Consider the following 26962-nt stretch of genomic DNA (forward strand, 5'->3'; position numbering starts at 1 on the left):
TCATGCATTTATAGATTGACCAAGTTCCTGGTTTTAGCTTTGTTCTCTAAGTGGACATTTCTATAATCCGGTGAACCACCTTTGTTGAACTCTTTGTTTTCACACCTAAAACACCCACACAGTTGCAAGTACTGATTGGTCGGAACCACCTATAAACACATAATTTAATGCCTGGCAGTAAAGAATTACATGAATTTATCCAATACTATGAAAACACACTATTGTGTTTTCCTCCAAGAAGTTTCCCCTTGGGCAAAGGCTGCATAGCATAAAGACTAACAACAGCAGAAACACAAACAAGTAGCCATCATATCTGGTTGTTCCTGGAGTCTTGTTGCCACTTTGACTACTTCCAGGCAATCATCAGAGACCTCTTTAAGCTTTCATTGTGCTCTTAGGAAGCCTTTTTTTTTAAAGCCTAGAACCAGTTTAGCTGTTCCCCTTAAGATAAACTAAGTGAGTCCTGGCTCCAGGTTCACATTCATGTTACATCCAAGTAAGTAACAAGGATATTTCTCCACAAACGTTAAGTAGTTTATTTAATAGCAATGATTTTGCCCCAAGCGGAAAAAGAGGAAAATAAATGAACAAAAGTAAAACCTGGTGGTCTTATATACAGATCATTTTCAGCCTTCCTGTGTTTATTTGTATCTTGGGTAGAGATGCGTGCAGGCTTTTGTGCAATTTCATTTCAAGGTATTAACTTTAAAACCTGTTTATAAGAGTCCCCAGAAGTTGCTTTTACACCACATGCCACAGTAAAAATGAGCGAGGTGTGTGTGGTGGACTATGACTCAGCTCTGGAGGAAGAGCCTGTTAGGAACTGAGTGCTTTGTGAAAAAATTGCCCTCATTAAGAGGAATTAATGGCTCACAAAAGTAACTGAAGGTGTTTTTTTTTCCTTATAGGAAAACAGACAGAGGTTATACAAACGTGATCTTTGTGCATTTGCAGGAAAGTTTGGCTCATTTAAACAAATTGCACTTCAGCAGCATGTTTTGTCTCTTTGATGTATCTGCTCTTAAGTGTAAGCCATCCTTTTAAGCCTGTAGTGAAAAGATTCGGATGATTTGTGGTCTGAAATAATCTCTAATAAGAGTGTTTGGTTTTGATTTACTTGTTTGACTTGTTTGGGGGTTGTTTTTCGAGGAATGTTGCTCATGCCTGAGCATCTAGAGGAGTTTCCTCTGGAAATATTTAAACTGTGAGCTGGCTAACTCTCAGAGATCCTAAAGCTGACAGCTCGATGATGACACTTTATTTTTGTTTCCACTCAGGACTCATTGAGGGTTGGGAGACACTTACAGCTTTCAGCATTCTCCCAGAGCTCATCCACACTCTGTGTTTATTCAGGGCGGTTAGGAAAACCGTAAAATTGTGTAGTCAGGTTATTTTTGTCATATCTGATGTGTTGTTGATATGTAACCCACTTATCCTGCCAGCTATTGTGCATTTGTACGATTACTTGTTTGATAGATGCTGCTTCTGGTACCTGTGGTGTCCCATATCTGTCAGCAACCATAGGTCCAGTGAGATGAGGCCTCCCTATATGCTTGCAGCTAATTTGACATACTGTGCCATTATTTTATGAATCAGTGGAGTGCTGAATGAAAATAAGTGGATTGTCTTTTTAAAGTGTGTGCCCAGCAGAGGGCTAAATTGGCACTCATTTTTAGTGAGGGGCAGCGTGGGGAGTTCACTGGAGCAGTTTTATTTTGATGAAATTCTAGCTTCTGATGTTAATTACAGCAGCCGTGCTCTTTCTTTCATCTCCGATGATAAAAGGGTCCCTCAGCTGTCTTTAAATGTACAGTGTCATCGGCATATCTGGAATGTAACAACCGTAGCATCTGCCCTGACTGTGGAGTTTTATACGAGCAGTGAATTCAACAACTTCATGCAACAGGATCAAAAATACTTTGCTCTAAACTCTGGACTTTCCATTTTGCTCCTAAATCTATCATCCCTCTATTCTCCTAAGTGATTGCCCCTCCTAGCCCACCCCCCTCACAGCCTGTCTATAATATATTTTCCTTGTTGCCGTTGACAAGATAGGGTATCTATGACATAAGAGCCTGTACCCGTCACGCTTGCGTGCTCAAACTGTTGCAGGAATAATCCAACAAGGGTCAGTCATCGCTCAAGTAAACACCCGCCTTAGACCACCGAGGTTGGCTGATAAGTTGAAAGCGAAGCCCCTGGAAGCTGCAGGGACAAAGTACAGCAGAGGAGAAAAAACAGAACAAAATTGTGCTCAAAGCCAGACGACAGATCAAAGGAGATACAAATAGGAGATAGCTCCTGTGTACAAATGAAATTGCAGGTTTGCTGACCAGGGTGTTGTTGAACAGTTCCAAACCCAAAGAATATAACATTCACCTCATCCTTGAACTAAAACCACTAAATTAATTGATTGCCAAGGCTTCACAATGTCACACGTATGGTTGTGTAGGAGGAAACAGACTCTACCTTATGATGCTGGAGCGTGGAGTGTGTTGTTATTGTCTTACTTTTGTTCTTACTGTTCAACACAGAAAAACTCAGTTAGGTTTATTTCACACTCACACTCACACAAAAATCCACCTTGTCAGACTGTCAGACGAAGGGCTGGAGCATTGGACAAAGGGTTGATCCAATCACTTAGCAAGTCTTCTAAATGGGTCGTGTTAGACAATTCATTTTAATGGCAATATTCTCCTATGTGTAACAAGTTTCTCCACCATTTTGTGGCTACTATTATAAGGAGTTCATCCCTGACTAGAAGATATTACGTCTACTTTTTCACATCACGTCAAGGGTCAGAATGTATAGGAGCTATACAGTGATCGTATTTGTTCATTATAATACCAAAAAAAATCTGATTTTTGAAAACAATACGTTTTTGTTTAACTTTGTTGTAGTTGTATATGGATGGATTGTACTGTATCCCAGTCTATTAAAATATCTGAGTACTGTAATAACATTTTTGACATGAATACAGTTGGCGCCTTTCCAGTAACCTCAACAGAACTATTCTGACCGTACTTGGGCAGTTTGTGGCCCAGCGCTGCACATTATATCACTCCGTGTCTCTAAATCCAACCACGCGCACACACACACCTCAGACATAGACGCCTGTTGCGCATGCTGGCTCACACATCGTCGATGTCGATAAGGTCAGCCAGCAGGCACGTCATCCGTTTGCAGCAGGTGTTGAGTTACACATGATTTCAACGTGACATCCAATAGCACATCCAATAGGTCTTAAACACAGATAAAAGTGTTTCATTTGAACTTGAACAAGAGAGGGATCATTTGATGCTGCTCATGCACTTTATGTCCCAGTCGCAGAAATGTTATTGCAACTATTTGAGCCACTCACAGAAGAAGGACACACATATGCAGGTCTGTCTATGTGATACTACACATGCCACCATCAGTATGCTTGGTACAATGTTCACCAAACACACCCATAGCAAGCTTCAAAAGCATCTTCTGGCTGATGCCCATGAGTTAAATAAAGATTCAAACCACATTATGTTGAAGTGACTTATAAATGTAGGTTTACTTGCTGGCATCTGCACCTCAGCATTTCATAGTCTAATTAGGATTATTGATTGATTACCAGAGTACTCAAGTCAGGAGCTTAAATCAGCCTATGACTGTGGTTAATCAATGCTTCTGAGACTGGGCTGAGGTTGCTTTTCCCTCTCAGTCGATTAATTAACTGTTGCTAAATGTTAAATGTTGGTCTTTTATTAGTATGTGATCCTGTTGCGTGCACAACTCTGGCCTTTCAGCTCTGGTCTGTTAACATGCTTCGGGAACCTCACAGTCGTCCCATGGAGCACAGGTGGAAGCCGATATAGTTCAATGAAAGTTGACTAGACACTTGGCTTTAGATGGCCACTTTGTCATGACAATTAAATTTGGTTTTATCTATCTGGCAGATTCCTTAGCCGCTGTGCTATCCGAAGGGGGTTCGCCAAGATATAACTTGGTTAACACTCAAGAGAAACCATTAATTTCCACTGTGGATTACACTTCAGCCTGGCCAAGCCAAGCTGGGCTTGTCTTAGTGTTTCCTTTTTTCATTTTCAAGACATGAAATTGTATAGTTAAAAGATTATAGAGTGACACTCCCTCGCATGCAAGCGTAGGTTATATTACGAGAAATGTCCACAGGATGAAGCTTTCTGATAGAGCCATCAGGACGACCGCCTGTGCCGATTTAACTCGTAGCATAAAGCGATGGGACTTGGCCGATCGATTGGCTCATTACTGACCTCTCCTCATCAGGGAGTGTGTTCTGCTTCCATCACGACCGCAGTCAGTACTGCGGGGAAGATAATTGCAGTGTGCAGCTCACGGGGTGGGTCTCAAGTATCCCAGCTCTCAGCCTGTTGCCAGAGGAAAACACATTGATCTCTGAAGGTGATGAAAAGGCTCTCTCCAAGGCCCTGCTTCCTCCTTAGGAGTGTTCCAGCCTTGACACTGAACCGGAGCAAAAGCGTAGATGATCCATGCATGGTTGCCAGACGTATGTCATTTGTCTTCTGTGTGTGTGACATATAATTACAGAAGAGCTGCTTGTTCTGTAATGATTTTCAGCATGTATGAATATGTGTGTGTCTTTGTTTAGAGGTAGCAGGTCTATCAGTCAATGCAGGCATTCTCCAGTGCAAAAACACTTAGTTCGTCTGCAATTAGTGCAACAGTCTACTTCTTGCAGTGCAGAGAAAGATGTATTTTTAATACCAGTCTCAATCTGCTTGACGCAGTGTTAATGGAGCCTGCGGTGACAGACAATTCCTCGCATCCTAATGGATTGACTTGTGGTTTAATGAACTGATAACTGGCATCTGGACAAACACAGCGAAGAACACACACACACATACACCCACATGATTGCCATATTCCAGTTATGGCTGGAGAAAGTTGATAACAACACTGTCCGACCACTACCAAGTGAGATGATGCTTACAGAAAGCATCATGCATCATTACCATTTTTTTTTTTAAATGACTCTCGCTCTCTGGGTTTTAATGCTTCATGTAATTAGATTCGGATTCCTGCAGGGTGACGTCTCAAGGCTTTCAGGCATTAACATGTGCCCTGTTGATATTAGTTTTTACTTGAACATAATGATAACAGCACTGACATGGACCACTCTGTGTTTTCATGGCGCTGTGTAATTGGAAAGGACAGAGCTGAGTTTCATTAGTGTTTGTGAAGCAGGCGTCCCTGTTCATTACTCCTCATGACTGTTCATTAGATTTAATTTAGGCCCTAATCAGTGAGATGTCTTGCTTTACTGTAAATTTCCTGCTAACTAATCATGCTGTCTTGCAGCAGTGTAAACACACGTCTATCTGTTTAGTATAATGCATTTTTTATACAGAAATACAAAGTTGTTCTTTGTTGATTAGAGCTGAAATAGATGTTTGTCAGAGCTCTGGCATTAAAACTTGTGTGTGTGTTTGTGTCTACGGAGGATTTTATGCGGTGACAAAATGGGTGGACAGTGAGTGAATGTAAAAATCAGACACAATGGTCTCTTTTCTGGGCAACAAATTAAATATAATTGCAAATAAGTGTTTAGGAAATGGCTATAATCATCATATTTATTCAGGAAATTGTTGCATAGGAGTTGAGTGCAGTTGGAAATAAGGATAATGAAGATATATGTCACTGAATCGGAGAATAATGTGAAATATCCTTTGTTTTTCTAGGTCAGGTTGCGATTCAAATGTGGGTCTTGGGGAAAATTAAAACTGGCCCCTGAATTCCTCTGCAGAATTTTGCTGTTTATATCATGGTGCCAGAAACTCTTTGATAAAACAATGAAAGTGCAGATTTAACACTACAGGCTAGTAGCTTTTCCCCCTTTAAACACGTTAACAAACTGTTATACCTGCATGGAGTGCAATCCGTAACGTCCTGTTGGCTTGCAAGAAAAATAATCCAAACAGCATGGCTCCAGTTGAAGAACTGCTGCCATTAAACAAGTTCTGATAATAGGGTAGCTCTTTGAAAAGGCATAATATTACATGCTAACCATGCTGTAGTCTGCTTTTTGTATCAGATTGCCGACATTTGGAAATGTACCTATAATTTTCAGGAGTTGAACTTTCAGTGACACAAGTGAAAGCTCATTATAGGTCAATCGCAAACACACACACATAACAAAAAAACTGCTATAGGTGTGCAAGTGCAGCACATTTAAAGAACCTTTCATTGACCTCCTTTAAAGCCATTACATATATTGTGTGCTTTACTTATACCATCTTAATAGTGTCAGATGAGCTAACTTTGGACCAGTGGTCATGCTTCAGACATTTAGGGAATGATATGCTAATTTAAGTACGTGCATTTAAGGTCCTAGATCCTTAACAAGAGAAGAAAACTCTTTGTACTGCCTGCGGTTGCTCCATCTCTCTTAAATGGAAAGCATTTGAGGAAGTTAAGGGATTAGTAAAAGTAGTTAAGGTCAGGCGGAGTACAAGGGCTTCTCTTCCGGCAGGCCAGTTTGGAGGGTCACAAGTTTGAGGGGACTTTCCTTTTTCACTCAACGATACCCATGACTGATGACCTCGAGAGGTCTGAAGCTGGTGGAGACACAGTCCAGATCTTCATCTATCTTGTCCTAGTGTTATCTGTTGAGCAGTTTGAACTGGGTGTTTGTGTCAGAGAGAAGCAGATGCACCAAACTGCATCTGTGTAACCTCAAAGACCTCAGAGGTCAGTGCAGTGGTTCAATGGAAAAAAAATCTTCTTTTTAGTCACCCATGATTAATATTTAAAAGCTATCCTCGCTCATGCCTGTCAGGTTTTACACTCAGCTCTTGAGTGGAGTCAAATTGCAGACTTGTCGATTTTTAAAAGAGCACACATTACATAATGGCTCTGCTTTTAGATTTTTTTGCAATTCATATTTCTGACAACAATACACAACCTCACAATAGATGAAGAAAGCAGTGACATTCATGGACGAGGCAGATTGTAAAATAGTGGTTACATTTCCATTTTTTCCCTTGGACAGTGGATGCAGTGTTCCGTGAATTAGCATTTTATGCATTGATTTATTCATTGTCATGCGGAGTAATAAGGATCTTGGATCAAACCCGTGTTCTTCTTTGCCAAGATGTCTCCACAAAAATGTACTTGTAAAGTAAAAAATGATTGTACAGTAGAAAGCCAGCTTTTGTGCAGCTTTAGTTCCGTTGACCTGGATACCCAAATGTTGCCAGGTTTAATAAACTCATCCATCCATGTTGTGGGATTAAATGAACTATATTGAAGTCTGTTTTGACTAAATCATCTAAATCTTGGAATCCCTGTAAAGACATTGATCATTGGTGCCTTTTAAGACAAATTCTGATGTTCTGAAACTTGTTGGAGCCACCTTAAGAATGTCTCTGTAGTATTTCCAAGAGGTGATTAATAAGTATGTGGCCTAATGTATGTGGTAATTAGGAACCCATGACTACATGTTTAGGGTGTGTATGTATAATAAAAATGGCAGGGTGCTGGTAAGCCCGTCACTCATAGGCACTATTATTGGTAACACATTGGCAGATATTGGCCTTACAATAAAATATTGGCCCCTGGGATTAATAAAGTATTTCTGATCCCAGTAGGATTGGTGAGACATCAGCAGATTTGTTGACAGACTAATTTTCTCTGTCTCCAGTTTCTCTAGTGAAGGTTTTAGAATTGGAACCCTAATTTTCCTCTAGAGAACCTTAGTAGGGCAGTAAAGTATATCTAAATATATAAGTTGACAAGTCCTTGGAGTTCCACAAAAGATGCAAAACAGCTACAATGATGTCATCATAACTGACAAAATGGGGACCGCTGACCCCCATCTTCATCGTAGAAAAGAGGCAGCAGTCTGGTGTCATGTCCACATGGCGGTTGTCACCATTGAGGACATTGGTTGAGTTCAAATCATCTCCTCCCACCTCAGGCTACAAACGTATTTATCATCCCTTACATGTGGCACAGTTTTTATAAGGTATTATAGAGTCAATTGTTCGTATACAACAGTTCTTTGTCTTTGGTGTCACATTGTATCCTTGGTGTAAAATTTACCATAACTGAACCAAAACAATTTCATGTCAGTTTTAAAAAAACATTGCAATTGGAAGTATTGTACCACAGTGACACTTCTGCCAAACATTCACACTGGACCTTCTATTTTTATGACTCATATGTAAACAGTAAGTTCAGTGTGTGGTGCTTTTGGTATCCATAAATTAGTCTGGTTGTTTACAAGTCTAAAAGTGAGCCATAGAAAACAAATGAATCAAACGTGAACTGCTTTTTTTGTTCATTTCAATAAGCAGGTGCAAAGCGTCCTACTGTGTGATTTTAAGGTTTTGTTTCCACTGACATATTTTAATAATCACTCAAAAGAACTGTTTTTGCATAATTTGCAATAAAAGCGCACACAGCAAGTGACAAAGAAAGTGTCTGGGATCAGAAATGCTAATCTTCACTAATAATGACAGTTCACTCATGAGTATGGACTGCAGGTTCAGAAAACATCTGAATTTATTCACTCTAACCTAGAAAGGTGCAAAGAAAGGGCTTACAATGAATCCAGCTCTCCTCAAACCTGGTTTACTTTGGAGGTCGGAGCTGGTACCCAGTTTGCTGTTTTTGGCGCAGGTTTGACTTTTATTCTGAGGAATAGCTGTATTACTTTGTGAGAGAAGCTTTGAGTGGTCTGATTATGTATATCAAACTCTGAAACAATGCTTGTATTGTAAATGAGTCCGGCCGGGCCTGGTTCATTTTAAACTGATTGATTGGAAGGAAAAAGAAGAAGTAGAGGCACAGCGCTCTGGGCCAATCAATATTTTATGGATGATGAGTAGTTCTAAAAGGCAATTGTGTCTCAATTGCATGAAGTTTAAAGAAGAAGTTTATTATGTCAAGCAATGCGTAACTTTGAAATAATGTTGTAATGAACAACAATGAACATGAGTGGAATTATTCAAAAACAACATAGCCAACGCTGCAAATTACGTGGGATTCCTTTGTGCCAAATAGCATTCAAATGACTACCACTATCAGTATGTTGGAGCGCAGACACATTCTGTGGGATGAAAATCTCATGTTTTGTGACCGTTCCTGGAAAAGCAAGGAGAGGAATAAATTTTGAGACTGATGGTTTCATGCTGCTCTTACGGCTAACTTGGTGCCAATCAAGTCACAATCTATAACAGTCAGATTCACACATGACTTGATGTTACAGGGTTCATTGAATCTCAGCAATTATTTTCAAAAATCACTGCTGCCATGTGAATAACTACATGGTGTCACACATTCACACTGATAGGTCAAAATGAGTGTGTGCAGTTTTACACTGCATACTACCATTATTCTGTGCAATACATCAGAGATTATTTTAAACTGTGTATCTGTGTTTGGATTTGAATTCATTGCATTTTAAGGAATATATCTGTGGATGCTCTTATTCATCCAGGTCATAGTCATTTCCAAGAGTTTAAATCGAGGCAACTGGAATTGAGGATTGTTTTTTGAAGACTTTTCTCCACTCCCCCAAGTGGCTTCAAAGTGGCTTGCAAAAACTCACATGACTAAGATCCCTCTGGTTGGTTAATGTAACATCCAGAAACTGTCTGGGCCATGTGCAGGACTAGTTAACATTAGAGTTTGAATGGGAGTGAAGTCTGCTAGGAAGGGGTGAAAGGACAGAGTTGTAAACAGGTGAGAGCTGATGCCTCAGCCCTCCTCCTCTGTTTAGAGGGGTTTTTTCCAATTTTACATAGATGGCCTCCTCTTTTAAGGAAGCATTTGAAACTATGCTAGCGACCAAGGCTAGCATCATGCTCTATTGCAGGCACAGATAGCTTCAGAATCTGTGATTGGCATGCAGAGCCGGTGCCCTTATAGCTGTAGCAAATAACCAATTGAAGTGAATAAGGACTAAGAATGTTTCATTGACTGCATGCTGGTTAAAGAAAGTCAGAAGATCATCAAAGCCATGAGACAGATGTCAGAAAACTATGGATGTCTGACATATCTTAACAACTATCCAGTAAATTTTCATGGAAATTTGAAAAATCCAGAACAAAGTGACAGAGTGACCGACCTATTGACACTGCCATCCATACAACAACTAAAATTAAAGCCAAACCACACTTTAATTGATCCCTTTTCTCTCTCTGGTTTTTACATTCTAAACTACAAAAGCCACCAAATAATACAATGTAAAAACACCACACACACCACGGGATTCATTTTGTTATGTCTGACCAGAATCTTTGTCCGACTCGAAGTTTACTTTGATTTATTTAACTTTTCAGACTCAAAAGTTGCTGAAAAATATTTCAACAGATTGTTCGTACTTACTGACCCCCATCATGAAATTCCTGACCACATATTTTTGCCACTTTTTTTTCTGAAACCATTGTTCCATGACCGTACTTTGGATGCTGTGAGAAAACAGCAGGCAAGGTTTTTGTAGAAAAAGTCTGATGTTTTGCCTAAACAGGATCAAGTTTGAGCTCTGTTGATTTCATTTGTGACCAGCGGTCAGAGGAAATTTAAATACATGTGACTGGTGCTTATAGATGTTGTTAAGTTTTTCTTTCATTTGTGGTTCGTAAACTGAAATATTTTCGTTGGCGTGTGTAAGTCTGTCTGTGTTACTCGTATGGTTAAGGGTTGTATGGCTATCTCTCCTTACAGTCTGTAATCAGAATGAAAAATATTGTGATGAATATTGTGACTCATGATGATATCTGAATATAATGTAAGGTATTTTGTCTGGACCACCAGTTCCCATGTGGGTCAGTTGTTTTCTTAGCAGCTGTCAAAAAATATACCACCGAAATCAAGAGGATGTCGTATCGTTATACAGAATGTTCCTCTCAGAGGTGTCGAGTGTCATTTCAAAGTAAGCAGTAATGAAGTGAGTGCCAAGTGCAGTAAACCCACTTCTGTTTCTGTTAAAACCTTACAAAATAAACCTATGGAGAAACCATGGTTGATGTGAACCATAGTAAAGTGAGAGTCAAACTCCACCTGTGGTTACATACTTTAAACTGCTGCCTGGACCCTTCACTGGCAGCGCCTGACATTATCCTGGAAGCGGTTCAAAAAAGGAGCCGAGTCGAGAAGCTGAGCCAAACTGTGGGATCAAATTGAGGGCTGAGCATCATGCAAAAGAGTTGTGCAACATAATCCAGCGTTTTGCACCCCGGGAGTACAAGAAATTTACAATGTCTCAGTGTTATTTTGTTGCTTTTATTTTCTAGGTTTATAGATGTAAACACAGAGCAGGGACGTAATGTTCAGGCTGGAGTTCAGTGGTAATGTAGATTAATAATAATTATCATCCCTTATATAATTTTATATTTTTAGCCTTAGGTTTCTCCTGCTTTAGTGTCATTAAGTCGTCATTTGGAGCAACTTTTGACATTCAGGCAATTAATGTGGAGCTGTGCAGTCTGTTCATCAACCCCATTACAAGACTGTAATTATCTCAAACCTCTACAACATGACGACTAAATGCAATTCTTTGACTGAATACAGGCGAAAAGAGTGTTCAAAGTGATTTGCATAATGACTCCTCAGAGTATTATCACTGCCTGACTTTGAAGCAGGATACTTTCTGTGCAGCGAAGATTGGTGCTCTCAGTTCTGTTGATTTCCAATCTTGTGATTGTGATGGCTCCTTTATAAAGGGCGATACCACCAATTTTGTACCTCTTGTATGAAGATTCCTTCCATAGAATGTGATTAGATGATTGCAGATTGCAGGCTGAAGTTCTAACTACAGAATATACTTCCTGGTTTCTCCACAGTAATGCATAAACTGGGTGCACTCTTCTGTGGAGGCCTCAGGGGAGTAGCACAAGAAAGAACACATTGCAAAGGATTTTGGTCATTGTAGGATTTTCTCCTTTTAAATGCTGAGAATTAATAATTGCACCTTTTATACTAGTTTTATGACATAGCTCACGTTCCAGCTGTGAAAAAACCTCTTTAGAAAAGCACGGTTCCACTCCATTGACTGTGGACTCCTAAAAGGTGGAACGAACCAAGTACCAATCTCAAACTATGGCTTGACAAAGCTATTAGTCCCTCACATTTAAATGGTCAAGTTTTTTCAATTTAAGTATAATATAGAGTACAATATTAAACAATTAACTAAATATATGCAAAAAAATTATGTACCCAGTTATGTACATACATGTTATGTATATTATGTTCAGACTACTTTGAACATCATGGGATCAGCCTTTTTGTGCTTTTGTCCAGCTTTTGCAACATTGCTAACTTTAGCTCGCTAGCAACCTGAAAAGACAGCAGGTCTATCAGTTGCCTGCAATCAATCTACGAACAATGCAACAAACTCATGTATTATGAAGTAGTTGCAGCCAACTGGCCAACCTTAGATGGCTCATTAATTAAAGTTTAGTTTACCATAAATGATGTGATGGTGAGTTTTTACTTAGTAAACTCTAGCTAGCATACAAATAATCCCATCACTAGCGACATAGCATGGGAAATACTAAGGCCTATAAATTGGTTAGCTTGTATTTTAACTATACATGTATCAAAAAGTAAGCAACACTAGATAAATGCATTGCACACAACTTTAATCTAACTGGCTGCTTCCTCACTAAATAAAAAATAACTGCCATTATGAAGAAGAATTGAGCAGGAACTTCCTGTAGTGGCCTAATCTTTGTTGTTTGTGTTGTCCACTCTCATATTCTGAACATGTACAGATGAATATGAGAAGTTGTATTACTTCAATAGTTTCACAGTTTCTTTTCAAAGCCCTCACAACAGCCAGAGAGAGCGAGGCGGCGCTCACCTGCACACATTATGACTCAGTCAAGGTTTCCAACATGTAAAAGCTGACAAAGCGTGTAATTGTTTTACTTCTCCAGCTGAGCTTTAGCAGCATGATAGTGTTGACAGGAAAATGGCAAACAGGAAAACCCTGTCTAGATAAACAAATTAAAAACCTGGGCATCCGTGCTGAAAGCAAACCCGGAGAAGAAGGGAAAGAAATGACAGCATGAAGTGCACCTTTGTGTCTGTGTGTCTCTTTCTTCCACCTCAAATTATTCCTAATACTTGCCTAACATTGGGATTTGGAGGTGTTTATTGTCCAAACACTATATTTTTGTAGCGGTGGGCAGTTTTACTGTGAGAATCCTTGCAGAATATGAAACTTACACAAACAATAAGACAATCAAATTACTGTCTAAAATGTATTATATTGTTCTTCTTCTTCTCCTTTTTGCAGGACCTCCGGGAAAGCGAGGAAGAAGAGGCCGCAATGGAGAACCTGGTATGTACATTTGTGTGTGTTTGGATCACAGTAGTCTCAAACCAGAAACATTTAAGGGATAATTCGGTCGGACATCAGCAAATCACACTGCACTTACAATCATGTAAAAGTACACTGTATATCTTTGGAGGCCAAAATAGGTTATAGATGTGTAATTAGTGGCCTGGTGGTTTCGGCCTTCACATGGATTGTTTGAGCTTCAGTCGCCATGGAAACACTAGATATTCACAGCGAAACTGAGGGACAAAAGTGATGCCCGGACTTGTCGAAGCTGATGACGTCAAAACTTTGAGACACACCAGTCCTCCAAGCGCTGACTCCAGGCATGATGTTCAGCTTCAGTACATTTATTAACCCACGCTTATTGGCTTCCACAAACTCAGCAATAAGTTGTCGTAATGTATCTCCAATCTCCCTCCCTTCTCCCACGCACTCTATCCTGAGCTGACTCTTGAAACTTGGCCCAGGCTAAAGCTTGGAGTATCTTGGAAAAGGGACATGTTGTGCGCTGACGGAAAGTGTCGCCACAAATTGAATTCACAGCGAGAACATGTACTTGACGGGGGGGCTTCATCCGCACCCCGTCCACCTGATAGCAAAAGTGATAATGGGCTCTGGAGTGTGTCGACAGTCTGAGAGCAGAGTGCAGCAGAGCACGCTTTTGGTGCAACAGTATTGCTCTTGTAAAAACAAATTAGAGGAGAGACAGGGCAAAGGACGGTCCTGTGTTTTAGCGAGGTAGAGTAATAAGGAAGTGGTTTGGTTTCACAGCCTGAGAAACAAACACAGCGTCTGTGAGGGGAAAAAACACTGCTGCTTTCACCAGCATGTCCAGACATTTCTTTTTAAAGTCACAGGAATTAACCCTAATCGGTTTGAGTATCCAAGATTATATTACTTCTTGATTCATATTATCCTGTTTTAATACATTTCTGTGGCTCCTGCGCTGTAATGTTGAAGGGAGGATGAATAAAAAGGAAATTAAATAACAGATAGACAACATTTCAATGTTCTAGCTGGCTGCAGTTCTGAAATATCGCCAGGCTTTGTTTACTTTCCAGTAAACATCCATTGTGCCAACATACACCATTTCAAATGGCACCATTGTGCATAGACATTTTTTTGCTCTCTGTTGAGCCAGAGCAAATGTGGAGAATGTGAATAGCTTCCTCTTGACAAATCAATTGGAAACACAGAAACAATTCACTCATCTCTTGGACAGAAGAGGTAAAGTGGGCTATTAAGGGGGGACAATGGGGAAACACTGGGATGACAGTCCTTACTATTTTGTCTAACAGACTAATAGGGATGAACAAGTAGTTTACTCCTATTAGTACTGTACAATTTCTCCAGCCATAGCATCTTCTTCTGAGCTGGAGCTGTTTTTTCATCACATTCTGTGGACAATTTTAACGAGTTAACAGGTTTTTATGCTAACATTTGTAATTAAAGTTTAATTCTGCATATTAGCATCCAGTCATAGCTCATTATTTCCTTTTACATTTACAGCTTAGACATTTTATTTTTTAAGTTAAAAAGTAGAGTTTACTCAGCCTGACACCCACAGGCACACTCAGACCAACATGTGATGGCACCATGCTGCATCATTTCCACTCTGTGTCAAAGTGTTTCACAGTAGCAAAGCTGAAAAGATATTTAGGAGACATAATTCATACAACTGAAAAAAAAAATCCAGTCCTTGCAGGGCACAGACGTACCGAATTCTGCACTGTAAGCCCTCGGCAAATCCAATTTCCTCCTCTTTTAAGTTCTGCCTCTCTTTTAAGTTCTCAACACTGGTGCATGTTGAAGGGAAGCATATTTAATTCATGATTCACTTTAACCAGAAAGTAACTAAGCTGCCGCGTTTCTACAAATTCATGCTGAGGTGTTTTGCAGTTTACAAAGGTAGAGAGAGAAGCTTTCTCCCAGACTTGGCTGCGACTGACAGAGAGAACAAACAGGAAAAAGACACAGTGGTATTTACCTATAAATTTAAAATGAATGGGACACTTCTATTAGGATTAGTCTTGTTTGTTTACCTGTAACGTATGGAAAGGAAAAGTGTGGCATGACAGTGTAGGATGAAGAAGGTTTTGTAGCAATGAAAGCCACAGTCTCGGACTGTTTCAGCAGGTGGTCAAGGCTGGAAAGTGTTGGGGGGGGGGGTTATGTGAGGAAACTTGTATGTGAATAATCAGGACTTGTTACTCACAAAAAGGCAAATTGATGCTCAAACGAAGCAGCAGTTTAACCTCACGGTGGTGAATCAGTGTGAATAAAAAAAACTGCTTTTTTTGTAGAAATAGTGACTTTTTACAATCTCAGCTGCAGCTGCTGTGTGACCTTTGAGTCATTTAAGAGCATAACAATAACTTTGAATATTATGGGAACATGCCCCACATAATACCTGTGCCAATCAGTTCAGTTAAAGCAGGCTGTGGAGGAAATGACTAGAAAAGCCATTGTGAGAAGAGAAAGTGAAACTCGGCCTTGGAGACGGACCAAAAATGGAGCATTGGGGATGCATTATTTAACATGATGTCACACTCCAATATTTAATTTTACATGGATTATATAATACTGTGTTTGGTTTAACTAAAGCCATCAAGAATTTGTGCTAGTTGTCAGCCATAAAACCTAAGAGGTGCCCTTTATGGTCTGCAGGAAATTGTACCTTTTTTTCTTTGATTTTTTCCATAATTGCTTAAAAACTTACTCTGAGCCATTCTCCTCCCACAGTGGGACACACAGTGCAGCAGGTTTATTAAAACCTAAGTGGTCTACTGTAACCCAACGATCCATAAAACAACGCTAAAGAAGTGCAGCCCAGTGTGCCTCAAACACACGGCTCCTTAAACACACCAGCTGTAGGAGCCATTTGCACTGGTCATGAAGAAGAACAGTTCAAGGACATAGGACTTGTAAAGGAGGAAAAAAAAACCTTTTCTTCAGGGTTAAAGCAGCTGGGTACCTTTTTAATAAGAACCTAAAGACCTAAAATGATTTGCAGGGTTCTGTGTAGCGCTGAGGTGCGCTGGCACACGGTCCTTTGAGCAGCAGTAATTGGGAAAAAGACGAGTGTCACCTCGCAAAAACGTGGGGGATTTTTTAACAAGCGCACAAGCCCTTGTTGTAGTGAAATCAGAACCACTTACAAATGTCAAATGTGATCACCAGGCTTGGTGGCCATTGTTGGCCTCACTGCATGGAAAACAGATAGGAAGCTTTTGTTCTGAGGGCAGAATGTTTTTGTGGAGTCAGTGAAGGCATCACTGCAGGAGATGCGTCTCTGTGAAACACTTTGTCACACAAAGAAATAATTCTCAGCAAGAGGCTGATTGCCCTTCTTAGTTATTTGGATGTGTGGTTTCAGTGGAATATTGATGATCTGTTTGATCTCTGATTGGAAACACACTAACCATGTACTCTTTCCTCTCCCTTTTAGGACCTCCTGTAAGTATGCCTGCTCCACATCTTCTTTGGTCACGAGAAGGTAAAAGTACAACACAAAGAAATTATTGTAGACTTTAATGACTGTAAAACACATGTTCTGCTAACAGGTAATTGACTGTTAGAAGTCAGGAACAATTTGTATCATTTGACATTTTGGGAAATTAGTATTTTTCTCATTATCACAGGATGATGCATGTCCTTTGAGCACATAAGGGTGTAACAAGGGAGTAGAATGATGAGAATGAGGTCCATAGTAGTCAGTAGTCACCTTGGAGTCATGACAAACATAGATGTGATGAGTGTAAAAACACTAATTTTTACCATTGTCAATGGAAGGTTGCTAGGCAACCAGCAGAGAATCCAAAAGTCAAGAAAAAAGAACTGTAAGATTTATATTTCTGAACAAGATGGCTGCTCCATGCTCTGTGCATCAAGCTGCTTATTAGAAGCCCTGTTTCTTTGTGTGCCACTAAATTAGTTAATAACTTGAATCTAGTCAAACCTGGGTGTTACATCATGTCTACCTCCAAACTCCATCTTTTTCTCAGATTAAATAACTGAGATATTATGAAGTTGTGGCTATGCTGAGCTAAGCTAATCAGTGGCTGCAACCCAAAGCTTTGCTCATAAACATGAGTGATACATGCAACTCTGTGTCAAGTTGCCTTCACTTAATATTAGGCAAACAAACTATTACACAGAGTTCAGAACCAGAAACTCTTTGTGATAAATATGCCGCCAGAAATCTGAGTCACGCCACAAAGTCTGACTGTATTATTAAAATAATCTCTCCATCACTGCCTTCCCCTAATAGGGACCTTTGTCCCTGTCATCTGGTTTGCAATATTCCTGCTACCAGCATCCATCCCTGCCAGCTCCCTGAACCCGGAGAGATTATCTCACCTCATTACACTGCTGGGTGATCACAGATTCACTCCTCTTCACAGATGGAAAACTTTAGAGTTTCCCCAAAAGATGAAGAGAAACGCACACATACTGTATATATACATACTTAAGCACTAAGGCTTGTGACAGTTTGCTTTATAAGGGGGTCAAGCGGGCATTGTGTGTGTGCATACATGTGCTCTGCTATATATATTTTTTCTATAGTCCAGAGACTGGTGTGATTGAATAGGTATAATAGTGTGTGCCGACTGAGCTGTAAAAGTCGTAAGTTAATCCTCTGAGCCTTCTCGTACACTCGCTCCTGGGGTTCTGAGGGGGTAACTAAGTACAGGTGGTCTTGCTTCTCAGCTTTGCTCACCAGTCTTTACATCTGACAAATAAAATCATACTGTGAGATGTCTCAAGAGGAGGCCAAAGTCCAAGAAGTGTCTGAAGAATTGTTTGTATGGTAGTAGAAGTTGGCTTTTGTATGGGATTCCTTTAGGTGCTTTAGGTGAGACATAATAAATCTAGGGCATAAATTGAATTTCAGCTGTGGACAGCAGGTCACACACACACTGCAGGTAGCAAAAGGGTCTGAAAATGTCAGGCAGGGGTTTTACTTTCACTAAACAAAGATAGTATGCAGCAAAAAAAAAAAAAAGATAGATGCAATGACTCACCCTTTTCTCACCAAATCTGTGTCTAAAAGAAGGGGACAGATCTATAAGTGATCTCATGTGGTTTCTCATTCGGTATGCCCACCCAGGGGATGGCAGGGGACACATCGCTATGAATATTCAGCAGGTCCCATCCTAACTCTGGGAACAGTGCGTAAATTGTACACAGCCCTCGAAGCCAAACAAACCCACCGCTGCAGAAGCCATTACAGATCTAATCGGCAGCTGATGAACGGACAGGGACCTGCAGTTGAAGAGAGACCGAAAGAGAATAGGACTCTTCAATCAGGAGACATCCTCATTGGTGGCTCCCAATTGCCGTTTAGACGTGGGAAAGTGATTTGACTTCTCTTCTGTTTCCACTGCTCAGGCTTTTATATCAATTTTGCATCACAATATATCTCCGGACAGACTGGAAAGATATTAATAGGGGCATGTTGGAGATATACTGTAGGTTGATAGACATGAGTGTTTACATAAGGAGGATACATATGTCTGTGAAGAGTCTGTGAAATAACAGCTGAGGTAAAATTATCATGTCTTCACCGCTCCTTTTTTAAAATGTTCTTTTCTCCTTTTTCTTCATCTCTATAAGGGTGATTCATGTCAAAACATCAACCCTAAGCACCCACCACTGTATGTGCACACCATTTAGCACCAATCAAGCATAAAACACCATCCCCAAGGCTGCACTCGAGTACCCGCTAACATCGCCGTGCTTTCTGAGTGTAGCCTCAATGCCATACTAAATTAAAATTACACAGACAGAGAGGAAAACTAGCATGCTTTGAAATCTGGTCAGAAGGAAGCGAAGGAAATATTTGAAAATGATACAATGCTGGAAAGATCAGGCCACGAAGCATGTCCCTGTATACCACACTGGAGTCTCAGGCCAAGCCAGTACAGCACAGGAGTCTTTTTAAAGTCATCCTAGCTTTGTAAATAAAGCTGGCTGGTATTTGACAAGTAGTTTCCACCTCCCTGCTTCATCAGCTGAGATTCCAGCGTTGCAGGTTGAGGATGATCTGTCACAGTGTATGAATTATGCAGCTGCGGTACAGGGATTAGAGGCAATGTGGGGTTGAATCAGAGGAGCACAGGCACCCTCAACCCTTCATCCTTCATCTGATATGCACTGCAGTTCCACACCTGTTAATAAAATATATTCCAGCTGGACTTTGATCACGTCTGCCCTTCAGATGAGGAGAAGGTGCCAGTTTACCTAAAGTGTTGTTGGGAGTTAAGGTTGGGGCGGGGCCTGTGTGCTCACTTTTTTGCTGTGTTGCAGAGAAAAGTGCCCACTCAAAGATGTAATGTAACATCAGAGGAGAGGGCAGTAGCACATGTTGACAGTGAAGAGGCCCCGCCGAGAGCTGAAAGTGGATCTATTTGACATGACAGCTTTCATTTGGGCAGCAGTGCCCATAGGAGCCTACCGGCACAGGATGTGACAACGTTAAGAGTTTGACCTTTTAGATGTCAGTCCTCCGCTCATGCTGTGCCCATCAGCGGCACTTGTTTGTCAGCAAATGACTGTGGACAGCACACTTCTTCTGGCTGTGGAGAGAGACCTGACTAGCTTGGTAGGGGAGTTAACGCAGTATGAGTGTGATGCTAAAGAAAAAAGGCTGACAGCTTTGTGATTGAGAGGAATTTTCCTGCAGCTCACAACATCAAATGATGAGAAGTGTGGAGCAGCCAGTATGTGGTTCTGATCGAATCCACAGAAGAAGTAAAGGAATACTTTTCCAAATGGAACATTGTCCTTTATTCAACATTTCATATCCACAACAAGAATTTTGTGGGTCAGAATTTTGCTTACGTATTACACAGGGAAAAATTTGGCTTAGATGTTGGCGTTTTATGCCTACAATTTGTGTTAAAGCTGTTTAAATGTCTGGAATGACGAGACTCTCCCCGAGAGAGATGAGAACCTCCTCCATATTTGGTTCTCTCTAGACACTGTACTTACACACACACACACATACTATTACCAGCCACACTATCAGTTTCCTCAGTTCACTCAGTCCCCCACTCCCACAAGAACATCCAACACATAACAACAAGCAGACACACACTCACAAACACATACACACACATTAAAGTCATTTTATGCCGGCTAATTGTGATACACTGTGGATATGGGAACCAGATGCCATTCCCAAGTCAGTTTTCCAATGTGGTTTTCCTATCCCTGCCTAACCTCTGCGTCCAGATTCCCCCAGCGAGCACCAGCCACTTGTGGTCGTCCGCTCCTGCCCATTCTGCTCTGATTACTCACATCCCTGTCCTCCATTAGTTTCCCGCCTTGAAGAAAAGTTCCCCCGAGGCCTATGGTAATATGATTGAGGGTTCCCATGCAGAACTAACAGATGGAGGTGTACATTCAGATATGTTTTTACTGGACATCTTTCACCCTGGTGCAGGTCTGTGCACTGAGTACCGTAGATTTCAGTACTGATGGTGCTCACATTAACTGCAAAGGGCCAAAAGTGTGTTTTGCAGTTGCCTCAGCAGCACTTCAACTCAGTATTTGGTGCATTTGATTATATTTGTTTACACAGATGAGACATTTTAACTTTACTACATCGAGAACACATGTGACATGTTGTAAAAGTATGGATGTGGCATTATTTTCTTCTAATGATACTCCATGCAGATCGTAAACTTAAAGGCAAGATTTCTTAACACCCCTTTGCTTCATTGCTTCAATCCAGATGATAGATAATAAGAATAATAGATAATAAGTGAGAAATGTGCTAGACTAGCATTAAATAATGTGAAGCCCATCAGGTTAGCCATTGTTAGTGGTACCAGAGCAGTGAGCAGTCATTGTTATCATCAGCTGCATTAACATCAGCCTTTGTTAATATTGATGCATTGCTTCAGTGTGTGAAGTGTGTCAGTCAGAGTTTAGTCCTTTCAGACCCTTTACTTTGGCCCTCCTACCACTCCATGCTGAGCAGCACTCCTCACCTGCCCCCCACCCCCCTCCTTTCCACTAACTCATTCCCTGTCAACACTTGGTGCCTGGAGGATTGCTTTGCTTAACTTCCTGTGTACACACATGTTTATTAATATTGTGTAGCTGTGTGAGAACTGTGTGCCTGTAAAGAGAAGGTTGTAAAAGCGGTAGTTGTTGGCCTGTGCTCCCAGAGATGCCAGTGCTCCAGGGTGAGATGATTGGATCCATGTGGCCAGCAGTTCGAGCTACAGAAACCGCTGCCAGCCCCATTGGCCTGGCTTCCAAAAAAAAGGATATGAGCTCCGTTTGATGGATTGATTTTCTGGACCTCGATAAGTTTAAGAGGTCACAATGATGAAAACTAATACATCTGAGTCCAGACAGAGGTTACATGCAGATCTCCCTTTCCTGACTTTTTGCATCTTCTTGGATTATGTGGATCACTTCACAGGATTGTACAAGCAGCTCGCAGCCAAACCAACGAGAATTATTTTGCTCATGTCAACAACAGCTAAAGCCACGGACCCGAGCCAGCCCCTCGCCTTGTGTTGCACAGTCAGGCGAACACTGTCAAGCTTCCATCCATCATGTTTTGGAAACAGGAAAAGGAACGAGAAGAATGCAGCATCTTGACTTCTTGAAATTAGACGTGAGGGACATGAGTTTGTGTGTGTGGTGTCAGACTATCCATAGTGAGTGACTCTTTAAGCTACATGTGTTTATTGATCATAGGACTGTATCCTCCAAATAACAATGGAAATACAGTTTGTGTATTTAGATCAGTCACTGAATTCATACCGGTACTTTGTGTAGGCTGACGTTTGTTATGATATTAAGAAAGGAAAAACATGGAAAAATTTTTCCACTTTTTCCCCACATTTTTTTCAATAACCAGTGACTGTACTTCTATAAAATATAGAAAATGTTGTGCAATGTATTCACCTCTTAGTGATCTGCAGTGCAGGAGGCACATATAAAATGTATCCCAGTGCCAGGATCAGTTTTATTGAACATCATCCGCTCCCTCCCTGTAATATGAAGTGAAGTCAGTTACATTGTCAGATTTGAATGACAATGTAACATGTTGGGTTTGGCTGCAGTTCATTTTATATTTCCCTGCAGACCTTGCCATATTTCTCTCCCACATACTGTTTTAAAGGTGGCAGGGGTTTCCTCTTAATTCATTCGGGCCTTTGCAGGAGACAGTGGTCATGGTTTGGCTTAGAATGAAAAGCTAAACATGTGTCTGAAGAGAAGAAGGAAAAAAAAGCTTAATCCTGATCCAGTGGTCCACCATAAACTCGACAATATCATGAACACAGATTGTTCTGGTACAAATCATCTCAGGATGGAGGTTTGACATAAGTTTTCTTCAGCATTAAGGAGCAGAAGATGTGAGGCTTACCATCAATGTTAAATGTGTCATTTTCAATAAGGGGATATAGTGCTTCTGCTTAATGGCAGCTCACATATAAATGGCATATTTGCTTTTATTAAAGCCACTTACAAACCTTTAAGAGGTTTTCAAGGGAAATATAAGTGTTCTTCCTGAGTCTGATCACAGACAACCTCTTCCAGAATGACTTTCTAAATTCTCAGCACTTAATGGTGTAGAAGGGTTAACAAAGAACCTACTGAGGCACAGAGAACTGGTTTGATCCAACAGAAGCAGCCTGATGAGCCGTGGAGCACCTTCTGGTGAGGGTAAAAAAAGAAAGCACAGCAGAAGCAGTAAAAAGATGTGAAAAGCATACACAGGTGCCGATTAGAAGCCTTCCTCCAGGCAGTTTAGCAACAAAGCTGCAGAGACGCTTCGACAAATAGACACCCGCTGCAAGTCTACTGTAGTACAGTTTGCTTCTTTTGAAATGGTCTTTGCAGGAGAGCTGTTTTATTAGTCTCTTTAAAAAAAAACCTGCTTGGACATTTTTGGAAAGGCTCCAGTGGGTGTTGTATCTCCAAGTGATGTGCAAATGATGGGCCGTATAATAAGCAGGTGCACACGCACACTGTGTGTAGTGAAATCATTTCCACATGCTTTATGACCAGATGGAAGAGTGAAGATATGGTTTAAAGCCTTAAGGAAGTGGCATTCCACGCTACCGCTAAATACTGCTGAGGGTCATTACCATTTAATCAACAGAGTTTATTTGATTATCAGTACATACAATTTAAAAATAATGTGGTTACAAAGCTTAAATGATCTGTAAAAACTAGTTAGCGTGTTTAAAGTTATAACAGTTGGCTGAACTCTCATTGGATAAATAAACAGAAAAATAACACCCACTAAGATTTGGCTTTTTTCTTCGGTGGGGACGGTGAAGAGGCATTTGCCATGTTTTGTATCTTTACTATAATCTCTTTGCTCTCTTTGTGGGTTTTTAAATAAGCCTCCAGCAGAATTGTGACCCTGCTCTGTACATTACACACAAGTTTAGCATTGATTCGATCATTATATTTGCTTCACAGCCTGGAATTATTGTAGTGCTCTGTACTATAATGCATTTCTTTTACACAAACTGTGGTGCCCAGTCATTTAGCCTTGTAAACTGTGTGTGCCAACATACTTCAGGCTAGTGTAAAAAGCTGTAGAGGGTCTATTTATGCGTTTCTTGTTTTGGTGCCCATTGGTACTGTGTGTTTGCAGCCTGTCAATAGCCTCCTATTATCCAAAGGCCATTTCCCCTCTGAAAAAAAAAAGAAAAAAAAAAGCTTGCACTGATTTCCTGCCATTTTTGAGAAAACTCAGGAAACTTCTCTAGCCCTCTGGAGCGCCTCCACATCATTAGAAATGTAAAAAGTCACATTTGATTCCAATATGTTCCCCTCTGTTATCCCTCCGCGGGGAGCCACAATCGGAAACATCGTTTTCATAAAAGCGCAGTTTGTGTTTACAAGTGTGTGGCTGGTCAAATAAGCAGCCAGGGCCACCTCCTTTAAAGCTACATTTTCGGTTAGCTTGTGTCTGGGCTCACTGAGGCGAACACAGTTGGAATGGTGCACTGCACATGCCTGCTATGGAGGTTCACAACCTCCCGTTTGACCAAGGCAAATGTGCAGATCCAGTTGGGAACACTTGCACTACTTTGCATAAACAAAAAGCTACGGATAGTTGACTAAGCATCGGAAATAATGTCCAAAGGCAGTGAGCAGGCAGGAACCTGGCTGTATCGCTCACAGCAGTGTGGTAGAAATTGGCTGAGGAAGGCAGCTGAACAACCTCTGGAACATTTCAGTTTCAGACTGTGCTGTGTGTGCCAGTGCATGGGAAGCCTGTTTGTATCTACAAGCCTGCAATTCTGGGTCACTGGTCCATAGCGTCAAAGTAACAGCATCCAAACACAGGTCTTAAAGCAATGTCATCAATCTATGGATTAGTGTCAGTGTGCTTTTATCTGGACCATGTTTGACCAGCCTGGAAAAGCAGCTACTGTGTTATTATTACTGCAGTTCAGCTGAGCAGACTTTCCATCTACCTGAGGACATTTTTGTGGTTGTAGAAGAGTCAGACCTGTTCTTGTCTTTAATCTATGGTGACTTTTTTTTTAAAATGTGAAATACAGGTTAGCTTTTGGCAGCCTTTCTCAGTTTCTACAGGGACTCAGGAGATCTTGTTCCAAGCGGGTGGTCAGTCAGTCACATCACTGACACTGGATCTAATACCAATTTTTCTCCAAATGTTCACCTTCCAACATTCTGGCCTTACTGTTCAAAATTTGAACACAAACTCATTTGGCTCTGGCGTGTGGATGCACACCTCATCGTCAGTTCCTCTACTTCACCCATGAGCCCACCCAGGAGCCGCCGCCGCCTGCTGATTGACAGGCGTTGGATGCAGAGCTGCCTCACAAAAACTTGCTGTGCAGAAAAGGAAAAAAAGAAGTGTTCAGGGCACATTTTTTTTACAACATGCTTGCCAATACTTGGTTTGAGATTGCTGGATATGGTCCTCTATGTAAACATGAACTTGATTTGGGCCTGTTTTATGTTTTAATTGTGTGTTTGTGTAAACCCTGCTGCATTCTCAGTCTGTGACGGGATTTTAATCAAACACTGAAATACATGTCAGTAAGCACACATAGGCAGTTTCATCAAAACTCACTTTGTTAATCTTTTGATTGTGTTATCCATCTCTCTTTCTCTCTCTCTCTCTCTTCATGGTGTTCAAGCATTGTTTGTTTTTCTAGTTAACATGACTGGTATCCTGTTTTTTATTTAACAGTTTGTTGACATGATTGTCTCCAGAATGATTAGAAATGGCCAACATGGGCTGTAGTTCCTATTTATATCTACTTTTTCCTTCTTTACAGGGTCCTCCCGGGCCAAAAGGCGAGAAGGTGAGTAATTTCATGTTTTTATTGATTTGAAAACAGATTTGTTCTTTCAAATCTCAGATCACTTCTGCAACAGTGGTGATTTTTTTTGTTTTACTCAGTTAAAAGTGTCATTTGGCATAATTTGCATTCATTTATATTAAAATCAGCTTGATTTTAAAGGACCAATGTGTGGGTCTAGTACCATCTAGTGATCAAGTTACAGATTACATCCAGCTGAGTAACCTTTAGTTTCCAGTCACTCATTACCACCTCACTAAACTCAAACCGACACTTGAAGAGTAAAAATTGAAAGGCCTGTTTAGAGACTGTGGTATTTTGTCTGTTGTAGGCCACTGTAGAAACATGGTGGCACAACATGGCAGGCTCTGTGCTACACGCTAAGCTAAAGTTACAGGTGACTATTATAGCCTGTAAATGGTGTGAGCTATAAGTTCGCATGAAGGCTGAGTTATACAACAATTCCTATAGAGCAGTCATGAATGGAGAAACATAATATTAAGGTTTATGGGGATGGATTCACTTTTGTAACAAGCCCCAAGTGGCCATTTGAGGAACTGCATTCAATTTCTCAGGATTAGACATTGCTTCTTGTTGATGAGAAAATAATAGCCTTTACTAGACACTGATGTAACATAAATCCTACCCACTGGTCCCTTAAATATCAGCGTGTGAATATATAGATCACAAAACATTTAGGATCAAAACCCAGAACCCCTCAACTGTATCCATTTAATGCCTCGCTGAGCGCCCCTCAATAAAACAGCAGAGGACCATTGCAATAATATCACATCATGTATGCAGGACAAAATGGACGCCTCTGGAATTACACCAAAGATGATAAAGCTCCCGAATTCATTTGTAATGCGAACAATTTGCCATTAGGAGACTCTCAAACGCTTCTTGCCTTCTATAAATAAGTGAAGTATTTATGCATATTTTATCCGAAAGAGGCAACCAGGGTAAGACCACGATATATTTATAAAACAGAAATGAAATGAAAGTGGGATTTGTTTCTCACGTTGCCCCTGTAAAAACTAGAAAATAGAGCCCAGAGGCATGGCTCACAAAACCAGATTAATATGATTGTCGAACATCCATAACAACTGCGTCCTGCTGATTAGATGCATGTTCATGCCTCTCATGTGAACCACTTCATCTGCAGTTTAATGAAATGAAAAACAACTGTGTGCATTCTTCCCACCCAAGATGAATAAAGCGCATCAGCGTTGCCATTCACAACTGTTTTCCCATTAAATCCAGTTTTGGAACGGCAGCCCAGTGAAAAATTACAAAAATTCCAATAGCTGTTTTATTAGAA

The 26962-nt window shown here is 40.7% G+C and overlaps 1 protein-coding gene across 11 annotated transcripts in view; it reads left to right on the top strand.

The window, feature by feature from the left end:
* col25a1 (collagen type XXV alpha 1 chain) overlaps positions 1-26962 on the top strand; it is a 124178-nt gene that overhangs the window by 55949 nt on the left and 41267 nt on the right. For all 11 annotated transcript variants that reach the window (XR_003672155.1, XR_003672154.1, XR_003672158.1 and 8 more), the window contains exons 3-5: positions 13277-13321; positions 16770-16777; positions 25618-25644. Coding sequence is in view for 6 of the 11 variants with exons in the window: in XM_028429535.1 (XP_028285336.1) it covers positions 13277-13321; positions 16770-16777; positions 25618-25644 (80 nt within the window). In the remaining 5 variants the exon portion in view is untranslated. The remainder of the gene's footprint in view (positions 1-13276; positions 13322-16769; positions 16778-25617; positions 25645-26962) is intronic.

The sequence above is a fragment of the Parambassis ranga genome, chromosome 18 (assembly GCF_900634625.1).
Source record: "Parambassis ranga chromosome 18, fParRan2.1, whole genome shotgun sequence".
NCBI lineage: Eukaryota > Metazoa > Chordata > Actinopteri > Ambassidae > Parambassis > Parambassis ranga.